The following is an 11,882-nucleotide window of genomic DNA, read 5'->3' on the forward strand; positions in this document are numbered from 1 at the left end:
TCTTATATTGTGGTTGCATGATTTGGCCGGAGTTCTTGTCATTATTAAAGCTTCGTAGCGATTGTTCTGTCCTGTATTTATGTATCAATATCCTGTTATTCGCTCTGCAAAAAATTGTCTCTTCCCTTATGAAATTTGTCCTCTGTATGTGGTTGCCTATTTCAGCTTACTCGCTAGTTCTATACAGTCCTTGATCAATTCATATCATATTCACTATGTTGTACATTATTCTTTTTGTATAGTTTTCTCTTGCTTATTAGGTTAAGAGGCTCCGCGTTTTGCCCTCAGATATCGGGGCGTATCCTCTACAACATAGGGGCGATATCTTGTGCTATTTATGTGTTATTTATTATTAGCTTCGTGCTAGTTTACGGGGTAGTGTATATAAAAAAACATATAATGAAATCTTAGAAAAGCAATAATGACATGTCTCATTTTCATAATATCATTGCCACTACCTGCCATTTCCCTCCCCTTAAAACTCCACATTGACAAATCAACATATTGAAGGGACGCCTTGGGACCCACAGAAGAAAATGCCGGTTTCATACTTCAAGTTTGTTTCACGGATGCAATGCAATATCTTAATAAGAGCCTATATTGAGATAGTTAGTGTTTTGCCATAGACCATGTGGGGGGGAGAAAAAACAGGGATTAGAAACTTACGGCCAAACATGCACCACTTCTCAGCAAGACGCTGGCACTTGGGGTTGCAGCAGGGAGTGACACCTTGCTCAAGACCCTCGGGTTGCTCGAAAGGAATGCAGAGCGACTTAGCACCCATGCTGGGGGCCTTAGCATCCTCAGCCTCGCCGGAGTCTTCCTCGGCCTTGCGGGCACTCATGTCCTTAATTTGGTCCTCGCAATCCTCAGCCAAGCAGTGGGGAATGACACAGATGTTCTTGTTGTTCAGAGCAGGAACAAAGTCATCCCACTTGGTGATCTTGATGCGGTGAGCCTTGAACTGCTCGTCGGCGCGGTTGTACAGGTCAGACTGGATGGTCTCAAGGAGAGCTGGAACGCCAGTAGCCAGCTCGGCGATGGGGATGCTGCCCTTGCCATCCTTGCCGGGGATATCACGGCGGGCGGTGGTAACAAAGTGACCGGCGGACTCGCCGGGACCAAACTCAATGCGCAGAGGTACACCGCGGAGCTCGTACTGGTTGAACTTCCAGCCAGGGGAGTAGCTGCTCTTATCGCTGTCGGCACGGACGCCGGCAGCAACGAGGACGGCGACGAGACCGTCGACCTCGGCATTGAGCTTCTCGCGCTCCTCCTCAGTAGTCTTGGCTGTGAGACCGACAGGGACGATGATGACCTGGATCTCAGCCACACGAGGAGGCAGGACCAGACCCTTGTTGTCACTGTGGATCATGACCATAACACCCAGTGAACGGGTGGACAGACCCCAGGAGTTCTGCCAGACGTGCAGAGGGGGCTTCTTATCATCGACAGTAGCGGTTGGGTCCTCAACGGTGATGCCGAACATCTTACTAAAGTTCTGGCCGAGTCCGTGGGATGTACCACCCTGGATACCACGGCCAGTGGCGGGGATGTAGCCTTCAACAGTGGTAGTGTAGTTACCGCCAGCGAACTTCTCTTTCTCGGTCTTCTGACCCTTAACGACGGGCACGGCAAGGAGCTCCTGGTAAATCTTGGCATAGTAGTCAAGGATGCTCAGAACTTCATCGCGGGCAGCACCTTCAGTCAGGTGAGCGGTGTGACCTCTGCACAATGTTAGTATGCTATTTCAAACAGAAAAGAGGGTTGGAAACATACTCTTGCCAGAGGAACTCTCGCGAGCGGAGTAGTGGTTGAGGGTGCTTGAATTCCCATCTCACTGTTGATGTTAGTAACATTTCATCGGCATGGAGAAAGAACGGAGGCCGCACCGACTGAGTTCCACTGGTTGAGACGAAGAGGGAGGTCACGGTGACTGCGAATCCACTTGGCATAGTAGGGGTACATGACAGTCTCCGAGGTAGGGCGAATGGCAATCTTCTTCTCGAGGGGGTTGAGCCACTAGAAGTATATATTAGTGCTGTTCAGCGGAGGTATAAGAAGGTGTTGTAGGGCTGGGGGACGGCGTACGCATGCGTGACCCAGGCGACTTCAGCGGCAAAGCCCTCGATGTGGTCCTTCTCCCGCTGCAGGACATCCTCAGACACGAACAGAGGGAAGGAGCAGTTCTTGACACCCATTCCCTTGATGGCCTTGTTGAAGTACTCCTGGATCTCCTCCCAGATGAAGAACAACGCAGGCTTGAGAATGAAACAACCAGAGACATCGTAGTAGTCCAGCAAATCACCCTTGGTGAGAACCTGCTGATACCAGCCGGAGAAGTCCTCCTCCTTCAAGACATCAATACCAATTAAAGCGGCACCATCAACCTTCTTCTTAGAAGCCTTCTTGGCCTCTTGCTTGCCAATGCCCTTCTCTCCCTTGTTCGAGGCCTTCTTATCAGCCTTATCGGCCTTCATTTTGGCGAGCTTCGCGGCTTTTTTGGCGGCGTTCTTTGACTCACCCGCCTCGCCATCGGCGGGGGTTTGAGTGCGGTCAGGCAGGGTCTGGGGGGCAGCGCCCTCACAGGCGGGGTTGTCGCTGGGGTTCTGGCTAGCCATGTTGAAGAAGCGAGTGTATGACTAGACAATGAAAGGGAAACCCGAGTGGGAAATAGGATTGGAAGCAAGCGAAATCGGGGTATGACTCCCCTCCGTAAAGTGGGATGCGACATCGAAAATTACTAGTACACCGCCCCGGCAGAACTTTTAGTGCCCACAGCACCCCCCCGAAGCCAGACAGCTCTGCCATCGCACTCGAATAGCTCATACTACATCGTCTGTTTTAAATATGGCAGGCATTTTTGAGGCGCCGCGGAATGCGGACACACTCTGTGGGTTTTCATCTAATCGATCATCGTTTCGGTTGCAATAAACTGACCAGTCTCGCACAGTCTTGGGTGGGCAGAAAATCACCGGTGCTGATGTCCGTGAGCAGAATGGTATGTTGAATTATTGATGATTTTGCCTTTCTTAGGAATCGGTAGCTGATTACTTGCAGTTCTGGCAACACAGGCGATCGCCAATGTCATCAAATCTTCCTTCGGTCCGTCCGGTTTGGACAAGATGATGGTGGACGACATAGGGGTATGGAAACGATAAACCCCGCAGAGCTTGGCTGCAGCTTCTAACATCTGACAGGATGTGACTGTGACGAACGATGGCGCTACTATCCTGTCTCTTCTTGATATTGAGCATCCTGCGGGCAAGATCCTCGTTGATCTGGCCCAACAACAGGACAAGGAGGTACGGGCCTCTACATCACACGTATCTCAGATACACATGCTGATAATATCAATCTCAAATAGGTCGGAGATGGTACTACCTCGGTTGTTCTGTTTGCCGCTGAGCTTCTCCGGAGAGGCAACGAGTTGATGAAGAACCGTATACACCCTACCACAATCATCAGCGGATACCGACTTGCCCTGCGCGAAGCCGTCAAGTATATGAATGAAAATGTTACAACTAAGGTGGATAATATTGGAAAGGACAGCTTGGTCAACATTGCGAAGACTTCTATGTCCAGCAAGATCATCGGTTCCGACTCCGATTTCTTTGCAAACATGTGTGTGGACGCAATGCTGCAGGTGAAGTCAGTGAACCAGAGAGGCGAGGTCAAATACCCAGTCAAGGCCGTGAACCTGCTCAAGGCCCACGGAAAGAGTGGTAACGAGTCCGTACTCGTGGATGGCTACGCGTTGAACTGCACTGTTGCTTCCCAGGCTATGACAACCCATGTGGCCGACGCTAAGATTGCCATTCTCGACATGAACCTACAGAAGGAGCGGATGAAGCTTGGCGTTCAGATTACAGTGGAAGACCCCGATCAATTGGAGAAGATCCGTCAGCGGGAGTCCGGCATTGTTATGGAGCGTGTTGATATGATCCTGAAGTCTGGTGCCAACGTCGTCCTCACGACTAAGGGCATCGACGATATGGTTCTCAAGCTCTTCGTTGAGAAGGGAGCCATGGCAGTCCGTCGTTGTAAGAAGGAGGACCTGCGCCGCATTGCTAGGGCCACTGGTGCCACTATGGTCAGCACCCTCTCTGACCTCAACGGAGATGAGAAGTTCGAGGCATCAAACCTTGGACACGCCGAGTCTGTTTCGCAAGAGCGTATCTCGGATGACGAGTGTATCCTGATCAGGGGCACCAAGATTCACACTGCGGCTTCCATTATCCTTCGTGGTGCCAACGAGTACAGCTTGGACGAGATGGAGCGCTCTGTTCACGACTCTCTCTGTGCCATCAAGCGCACTTTGGAGAGCGGAAGCATTGTTCCCGGCGGTGGAGCCGTGGAAACCGCACTTCACATCTACCTCGAGGAGTTCGCAGTCACAGTTGTAAGTAGTATCGTTCGCTTTTCCTTTCTATATCGGTGTCTAACATTTGAATTGCAGGGTTCCCGTGAGCAACTGGCTATTGGCGAGTTCGCACAGTCTCTTCTTGTCATTCCCACGACTCTGGCAGTCAACGCAGCTAAGGATTCATCTGAGCTCGTTGCTCAGCTCCGTGTCCGTCACGCCCTGTCACAGCGTGTGCAGGAGGGTGACGCTAACGAGGAGGAGAAGGCCATCGCCAAGAAGAAGACTTACCGCAACTACGGTTTGGATCTGACAAAGGGACGGGTTCATGACACTCTGAAGGCCGGTGTGCTGGAGCCCAGCATGAGCAAGGTCAAGCAGCTGAAGAGTGCCGTGGAGGCTTGCATATCCATCATGCGCATTGACACGATCATCAAGCTGGACCCCGAGCAGCCGCAGGATGACGGCCACGGTCACTAAGCCTAAGCTCGTTTTGACTACCCCAATCCCAAAAAAAAAGGCAGTAATATGATGTGACATAGATGATCAGCAGTAGTAAATTGTCATTTCTGCTGCAACTGCATATGAACCAATTTCTCTCAAAGTAGATACATGAAACCCGTAGCCCTAAACAATCAATCATTCTACTATATCTATATCCATCACTGCCGCTTGGCGGCCATCAACTTCCGGTATTCCTCAACAATATTCTTCCGCTCACCAGCCAACTCCTCACGGCGTCTCAAACTGCCAACCGCAGCAGGCACATTGGCAACATCAACCTTGGCCCCACCACGCACCTTGAAGATCTCTCTGGGTTTAACCAACTGAGGCGGCGCCTTGGCAACCTCAAATGGATTCCTCTTCCGTTCCTCGTCACGCTTCTTCAGCTTGGCCCAAGGATCAGGATCATCGTCCCCGCTATCAGCATCCCCATTGGCATTCGCCCCCTTCTTCTTGTTCTTCTTCACAGCAGCCTTCTTCTTTCCTCCAGCAGCCTCAATCTCCCACTCCTTCCACTGCCGCAACTCAACCTCCATATCATCCTCGCGCTCTTCCCGCTCCTCCTGCTCCCTCTCCTTGATCTTAGCATCCTCCTCACGCCACCCCTTCTGCAGTCGCAGCAGATGCTTCTCATGTTTCGTCCGCTTGCGCTGCTCCTTGTCCTTGGCGTCACCACTCTTGACCGACTTGGTCATCTGCGATAATGGCATTTCGCGGTCAACACGCGCTACGAACTCAGCCAGCCGCTCGCCAGGCATGATCTTCGGCATTTCGGCCTTCTCCTTGGCGGAGGGTTTGGGCTTTTGCGTTTCCGCTGCCTTCGCGGGCTTCTTTGATGACGTGCTTGCGTCTTCTGTGGCATTGCGCTTGCGCTTGTTCGGACGCTCGCCTGTCTCTAGTCCTGATGGCGCCCGTCGACCTGTCTGCTGGTATTGCATTAGGCGGCGGAATGCTTTCGGGGTGTCGTCTTCGGTGACATTCTTGAGGCGGTGGGTGGGTGCTTTGTTGGCGCTCTGGTTTTGGTCTTTGGATTGGTTCTTGAGCTTTTTGCCGTTCTTGCCTAACTTGGGCTTGACTAGATCGCGGACTGGAAGTGCTTTTGCGATCTCTGAGGGTGCGAGGTTGAAGTCCCTGGCGCGAGGGGAATCGTTAGTTTTGGGCTTTGAAAAAGCCTGGTATATTTCTAGTGCTCACTCTTTATCGGCTTCGCCGCGTCTCTTGTGTTTGTGAGGCATTTTGGGTGGTTTTGCAGTCGAAGATTGGAGGGTTGGAGTTGTTGGCGGAACTTTTTTCATCGAGGTTGGCCTTATCTTATCGCTCTATATGGGCGACCTCAGCACAACCCCGGACGTCTCTACTTACATTTCTACTTCATATTGCCTTTTGACATTATTAGTTTATTCGAGAAGATGTATTACAATAATTGGAATCGATGAATGAGGGACATGTTTGATTCAGTCAGATAATACAAATAAGCCCGAAATACAGGGTATGCTACGCTAATTAATATGCTCTCCCAAACGCCAGTAAAATGCCCACAGGCAAAAAAAGAATAGAAACATCCAGGCACCTCGGAAAATGCAAAAACAATAAAAATCACAGACGACGCCGGGAAATCATTCGTCTTCGTCGTCAATTGAGTCTTTCATATCAGCCCAGCCACACATCCAGCGTTTACCCTCAGTTTCACCGCCGCTTCGAAGCTCGCGAGCCTCGGGTCCCTCACGCCAGCACCGTGCAGAGTAGTCATCGCTCACAGTAATTAGTTCGCCAGATGGGGTCCAAGACAGACCAGTGACCTCTTTCTGATGACCTTCGATAAGAGGAGTGCCTGATTGGTGGATTGGGATGGTATCTTCGAGACGGCCGGACAAGCCGATTCCAGAGTTGGTGCGACGAAGTCCTGAGCGGGTAGTGAACAGAGAAGTCCTACTAGGCAAAGATTCGGCCGGTGTTTTCACGGGAGAATTGAGGTACCGTTCATCGGTAGGGAAAAGAATGGGGCAGTGGTCGCTACTCCCAGTAGCCAGCATCTCCGGATGATCGTGGTTTGCTTTGCGCACAGCTAACTTCACATAGAATGAGGAAATTTGGAGGCGAGGGTGGCGGAAACCATAGAGAGGCCCAAGACCGTCCTTGTCAGAGCCTCCAGTCCTCCGTGGACGGTTGTTATTGAGTGAAAGTTCAGGCGCATGCCCGAGAATTAAGTGCGATGTCGAGTAGGTGTAAACGGTGTTGTCTCGGCAAAGTGTGTACAATCGTGAGCCATCTCCTCCAAACGCCATGGAAGTCAGGCCAAAGCGTCGATACTTCACATGGCTTTCCGGCTCTTGTGTGGTAGATAGAGGGATAACGGGTCGACCACGCCGATTGTTATGTGCTGTTCGCAAGTCCCAAAGTCTGACACTTGCGCTAGCCTCGGAAGCCGTAACAAAAAGATTTTCGCGGCCAGGCGAAAGAAAAGCGAGAGAAGTAACGGTGATATCGGTCCGGCCAATTGGTGGCGCATCATTTTTATCCATGGCCGTTTTATGAGAGGTTGTGTATGCATGGGCACCTTCAATGGTATTCAGAACGTGCGGGTATAACATCTTTGGAGGTGCAGTGGTCGCGGCGTTTTCGGATTCGGATTCTAGGGAGCATTGAACTTGCAACGCAGGCCGTTCAAATCCTTTACAGCGGAGATCCCAAATATTGACATTACCATCCCTACTGCACGTAGCAAGAACCTTATTGTTTGATGCCGGTTGGAATTGGATACGCTTAACGGAGGATGAGTGATTCGATAAGCAGTGGATGGGTCGTTGTGTTGTCATATCAATAATAAGAGACGTTTGGTCGCCAGATGCCGTAGCCAGTAGCATGTCATCTGATGAGAACTCGAGGTCCATGATCGAATTCATGTGTGGACGGAAACCAAGGTATGCGCCAGAGAACCCAGCATTATCATCCATCGATGAATCCAAGAGGCGAATTCCACCCTCTTCATCGCCGACTGCAACAAGAGAATTTGCTTCCCATTTGTTAGCATGTATGGGGAGTAGTTAGGTGAAAAACGACTTACTGTTGCATGAAGCATTACAGAATGGGAGGGCCACTGAGCCCTCCGATGCGTAACTACTACACATATGACGGTCCTGCGATTGCGAATAGAAGTCGGAAGTAAGATCTTGCCAGCCTGGATAGGAAATTAGAGGTGCGAAAGTACGCCATGGGGGTGAATACCAACCAGCGCCAGAGTTAGATCGTAGGGTTACTTTATTAGCCCGACTCCCCATCATAGTTCGCATAAACAAAGCACCAGATGATTGCAATGCCTGGGAGCGGCGCACAGGGGCCACGGGGGGATTTCGCTTGGGTGGACTCGGGGGTGCTAATGCATGAGGACGGATGTCGATATTTGGAATTTTAATATCTTGTTCCACATCGTGTATTGGAGACCGGACACGAACTCTCTTCAGAGGCGAGGATTGTGGGGAGACGACTGAGGAGAATGAGTTTTTTCTTTTCCTGCTCGGGGTGCGAATAAAGTCTTCCGGTAAGCCATCGTGAGGACTTCTGGTGCTGCCAGCCTTGGAGGTTCTCGAAAATGCTGGCCCCAGACGATTCACCGCGGGCGATGAGAGTGCCCGTAAGGCCTGGCGGCTAGTCGAGGGCGTGATAGAAGTATCACCAGTCGGCAATAAAGAACGCGGGGTAAAGAATCGACGGAATGACCGGGGCGTTACAGTTGGTGGTTTTCTGGTTCTGCGAGTATCGGAAGCAATAGACGGCGGGGATGAAGGTGGCTCTGGGGGAGGAAGAACAGGCTCTGACCGGGGTGCCTCCGGGAAATTAGAGATGTCCATTGTTTAACAAAAGAAAACAGAAAGGAAAAAAAAAAAAGGCTATGGATGCATTGGTGGAGGTCTGGTAGGCGTAAGACTAAAGGGGAGAGATGAATCGGGGAAGTTGGATTCTTATTTTTTCGTGTCGCGACGTGACGCGATCGTGTCAAAGCATATCAAATTGCATTTTAAACCCCTCCACTCTTAAATGTCGACTATCTAGAACCCCTTCAATCCATATTATGTCTCCTTTACGGCTATCTAAGGCCAAATTGACTTGGACTAATCCCTTGTCTAAATTGTTTTGGAATTTTTGTCCCAAAACGCGTGGTATCACTAAGCATCTGAGCTTGAATGTCAACAACTGTTCAATTCCAGACAACAACAACTACTACTACATTGATTGCTAAAAATTAACAAATTCATGGAACATTAGAACATCATGTATTTCCCCTAACTGAAAAATTGGAATGCCCTGCAGTGCCCTTGAGCCGCCCAACAATGATCCTGTTCATTCCTCCACCCGCTTGTACTCTTGGGCATTGTAATTCAAAGATATGTTGCATCAACATTGGATTTCTCTCGCTGCAAGAATTTCTCGAAGGTTCCCAGTGGAATATTCCACGCCTTGACTTCGTCCAAATTCACAAATGACCTTAGATCACGGGCCATGAGTTGACCAGCAATGAAGGGATTGGTAGCCTTTTGTTCGCTGATTTCCTCATCTGACATATAGACAATGCTCATCTCCCTTCCAGTGGCACGGGATAAAGACTGGATGATGGCGTCGACTCCCAAAAATTCCGAAGCGATCTCAATTTCTTGGTGGTTGAACTTGATGGGGTCGAAGACTGCTGCTGCTGCAAACTGGCCGATGTCGTTGGGATCAACCATGGGCAACAAGGTATCCGGAGCGAAAGCAGTGGTGAATACTCCGGTCTTCGTGAAGTCCGGATACATCATTGTCTTCGGGAATAAGTAGTTGTTCATGAAGTTACCCGGGCGCAAAATTGTCCAGCTTTCAAATCCCGCTTTGCGAATTTCGTTTTCAATAGCATGTTTGTTGAGGATCATAGTGCTAATGATGCTGGTCGGATCCCATAATTTGAGGCGTTGGGGATCATTGGCAGACAATCCGCTGGTATAGATGACTTGCTTGATGCCAGCTTCCTTGGCAATTTTGAGAAGTCGGCATGCTTGTTCGAGACTTGCGTTCAAATCTGTCAACGATGGCATCAAGTTCAGGAAAAGGCTTGTGCAATTGGCCATGGGCTTTCTGATGGAATCATCGTCAAAATCGCCCTCCGTGATAAGAACGCCGATCGATTTAAGAAGTTGGGCAGCAGCCGAGTCGGGAGTGCGCGTAACGGCATGTATTTTGACATCGGCCTTGAGCAGATGGTCGATCAAAGCGCCGCCCTGGGTACCAGTGGCGCCGCAGACGAAGACGGTCGGAGAGGACATTTGAAATTTGGGAAGTTAAGTATGAGGCTTTATGCTTGTAATTTCTATATTGAATCTGTGTGAAATCTACGTCTTTATATACCCCGATATATCCACGTTGACACTCGACAACTTCTATACAAACCTTGGAACATCCATTGTACAATGGCGGAACTCCACTCGGTCCGCCACTGTCCCGATCCCGAAGCGGCTTCTGATTGGTGAATCAAAGCCTCAATTCCACTAGCGGGCGGAACTCCGCTTCAGGCCCACAAGCCTGAAACTCCAAGGTTTCTCTTCCTCAACGTTTCCTTCGAGTAGAAGTCTCAAAGAGGTGAAGATGCTTCATGCGGGTCAAAGCACAGGAACTTCGCGGCGGAAGTCATGTGAATCATGCAAATCAGCCAAACGGCGCTGCGACCAATCATTTCCGGCCTGCTCAAGATGTATCCACAAAAGTATACCGTGCTTTTACCCAGGCAGGCTGCCTCAAACCTGCGCCGATGTTACTGCCGATATCCCGGTATCTATGAATTATGATGAGATGATTGACACTGCTTCTATCCAATACAATCATGACTCTGAATTGATGACCCTGGTTAATATGGGCCCACTTCATCCTATTATGCTCGACTCGCCCTTCCGTTACATCAATATAATTCCCCCAGAAGATCGGGTGGATATCTTCGAGGGCCTTTCCTTGTCGCAGAACTTCGATCCCGCTATAACAAGAACGAATCCCCCGAAGCAGCTCTCAGATGTATTAGCCAATCGACTACAATTCGCGGTGGATGTGCTCAAGAACATCCCCAAAATGGTAGTTACCGAGAATCAAACTCCATGGTGTCATCGTCAGCTTTATAAAAGTGGTATGCCAAAGGACATGCAAGGTCGGTTTACCCACATCGAACTTTTTTTTTCATTTAACAACAAATTGCAATACTAACCTTATCATAGATGCATTCGCTTGTTGTTCCCTCTACATGAGCAAAAATGATATAAATTCACTGGTTTTGATGTCCATATTCGATTCTCGTGTAAACGACCTCCTCTCTGCACCACCACCTCCCACGCCACTGGAACTGCTTGCTCGAATCCACGCGCTCATTTTATACTTGGTAATGCGTTTATTTGACGTTGGCATCCGCACACAACCATCCTCTGAATCCTTATTGGCTCTCCTCGAGGCATCAGTACTATCTCTTTTCAGCTGCATTTATATACCACACCCCTCAGAGCCCTGCGAACTACTCCCTATCTCCATGGACCCGATAATGAGCTTTTGGGAATCATGGGTATTCCAAGAATCAGCGCGGCGCACTGTGCTGATGGTGTTCTACTTTGTGAAGATCCATCACTTCCTACAAGGCAAGCCACTCTCCGCCTGTGATGGAAAGCTTGGACTCGAGCATGCATGGTATCAGTCTGCGCATTTATGGAATGCACAAAGTGCCTTCGATTTTGCAGTAGCTTGGACGGAAAACCAACACTTTATTGTCTATAATGCAGATTTTACTGGACTGCTTCAGGACGCGAAGCCGGATGATGTGGACTTGTTTGGGAAGATGCTTCTTGTGACTAAATTGGGCATTGATGAAACAAAAGCTTGGTTTTATTCAAGGGGCAGTGTATTGTAAGAAATACAACGCCAACAATAACAATAACACAGATTTTTCAGTCTTGCTGAGGATTTTCTTGTTTCCTCGCACTTTGGTTTACATCCTGTCGCGGCACAAGTTAGGCCC

The 11,882-nt window shown here is 49.6% G+C and overlaps 6 protein-coding genes across 6 annotated transcripts; 2 read left to right on the top strand and 4 right to left on the bottom strand.

The window, feature by feature from the left end:
• Window positions 1-572: 572 nt before the first annotated feature.
• Window positions 573-2,717, bottom strand: N7516_003556 (proline--tRNA ligase). Its single transcript, XM_057216276.1, has 5 exons — window positions 2,103-2,717; window positions 1,893-2,022; window positions 1,780-1,840; window positions 667-1,727; window positions 573-595 (listed from the first exon to the last, which is right to left on the bottom strand). Exons 1-5 carry the CDS (start codon window positions 2,619-2,621, stop codon window positions 585-587), a joined length of 1,782 nt encoding a protein of 593 aa, XP_057078159.1. The 5' UTR covers window positions 2,622-2,717; the 3' UTR covers window positions 573-584.
• Window positions 2,718-2,850: 133 nt separating this feature from the next.
• On the top strand, window positions 2,851-4,843 carry N7516_003557 (chaperonin-containing T-complex alpha subunit TCP1; the record flags this gene model as incomplete). The annotated part of the gene is made up of 6 exons (XM_057216277.1): window positions 2,851-2,893; window positions 2,954-3,001; window positions 3,061-3,146; window positions 3,201-3,305; window positions 3,368-4,402; window positions 4,460-4,843. The coding sequence occupies 6 exons, from the start codon at window positions 2,851-2,853 to the stop codon at window positions 4,841-4,843; spliced, it is 1,701 nt and encodes a 566-aa protein (XP_057078160.1).
• A 182-nt stretch (window positions 4,844-5,025) lies between these two features.
• On the bottom strand, window positions 5,026-6,114 carry N7516_003558 (uncharacterized protein; the record flags this gene model as incomplete). Its single annotated transcript, XM_057216278.1, has 2 exons — window positions 6,062-6,114; window positions 5,026-5,998 (listed from the first exon to the last, which is right to left on the bottom strand). Exons 1-2 carry the CDS (start codon window positions 6,100-6,102, stop codon window positions 5,026-5,028), a joined length of 1,014 nt encoding a protein of 337 aa, XP_057078161.1. The 5' UTR covers window positions 6,103-6,114.
• A 369-nt stretch (window positions 6,115-6,483) lies between these two features.
• On the bottom strand, window positions 6,484-8,715 carry N7516_003559 (WD40 repeat domain-containing protein; the record flags this gene model as incomplete). Its single annotated transcript, XM_057216279.1, has 3 exons — window positions 6,484-7,862; window positions 7,932-8,045; window positions 8,097-8,715. The coding sequence occupies 3 exons, from the start codon at window positions 8,713-8,715 to the stop codon at window positions 6,484-6,486; spliced, it is 2,112 nt and encodes a 703-aa protein (XP_057078162.1).
• Window positions 8,716-9,243: 528 nt separating this feature from the next.
• On the bottom strand, window positions 9,244-10,158 carry N7516_003560 (NmrA/HSCARG family protein; the record flags this gene model as incomplete). Its single annotated transcript, XM_057216280.1, has 1 exon — window positions 9,244-10,158. The coding sequence occupies one exon, from the start codon at window positions 10,156-10,158 to the stop codon at window positions 9,244-9,246; it is 915 nt and encodes a 304-aa protein (XP_057078163.1).
• Window positions 10,159-10,666: 508 nt separating this feature from the next.
• On the top strand, window positions 10,667-11,774 carry N7516_003561 (uncharacterized protein; the record flags this gene model as incomplete). Its single annotated transcript, XM_057216281.1, has 2 exons — window positions 10,667-11,027; window positions 11,095-11,774. 2 exons carry the CDS (start codon window positions 10,667-10,669, stop codon window positions 11,772-11,774), a joined length of 1,041 nt encoding a protein of 346 aa, XP_057078164.1.
• Between the last annotated feature and the right edge of the window lie 108 nt (window positions 11,775-11,882).

The sequence above is a fragment of the Penicillium verrucosum genome (genome assembly GCF_028828655.1).
Source record: "Penicillium verrucosum strain IBT 35672 chromosome Unknown utg000001l_segment0_segment0, whole genome shotgun sequence".
Taxonomy (NCBI): domain Eukaryota; kingdom Fungi; phylum Ascomycota; class Eurotiomycetes; order Eurotiales; family Aspergillaceae; genus Penicillium; species Penicillium verrucosum.

Bases quoted from the DNA above. Each gene is read 5' to 3' on its own strand.
- N7516_003556 (XM_057216276.1), bottom strand. From the start codon at position 2,621: ATGGCTAGCCAGAACCCCAGCGACAACCCCGCCTGTGAGGGCGCTGCC. The intron at 2,023-2,102 runs GTCACGCATGCG...ATATACTTCTAG, and splicing joins TTGCCGCTGAAGTCGCCTGG to TGGCTCAACCCCCTCGAGAA. The intron at 1,841-1,892 runs GTGCGGCCTCCG...TAACATCAACAG, and splicing joins CAACCAGTGGAACTCAGTCG to TGAGATGGGAATTCAAGCAC.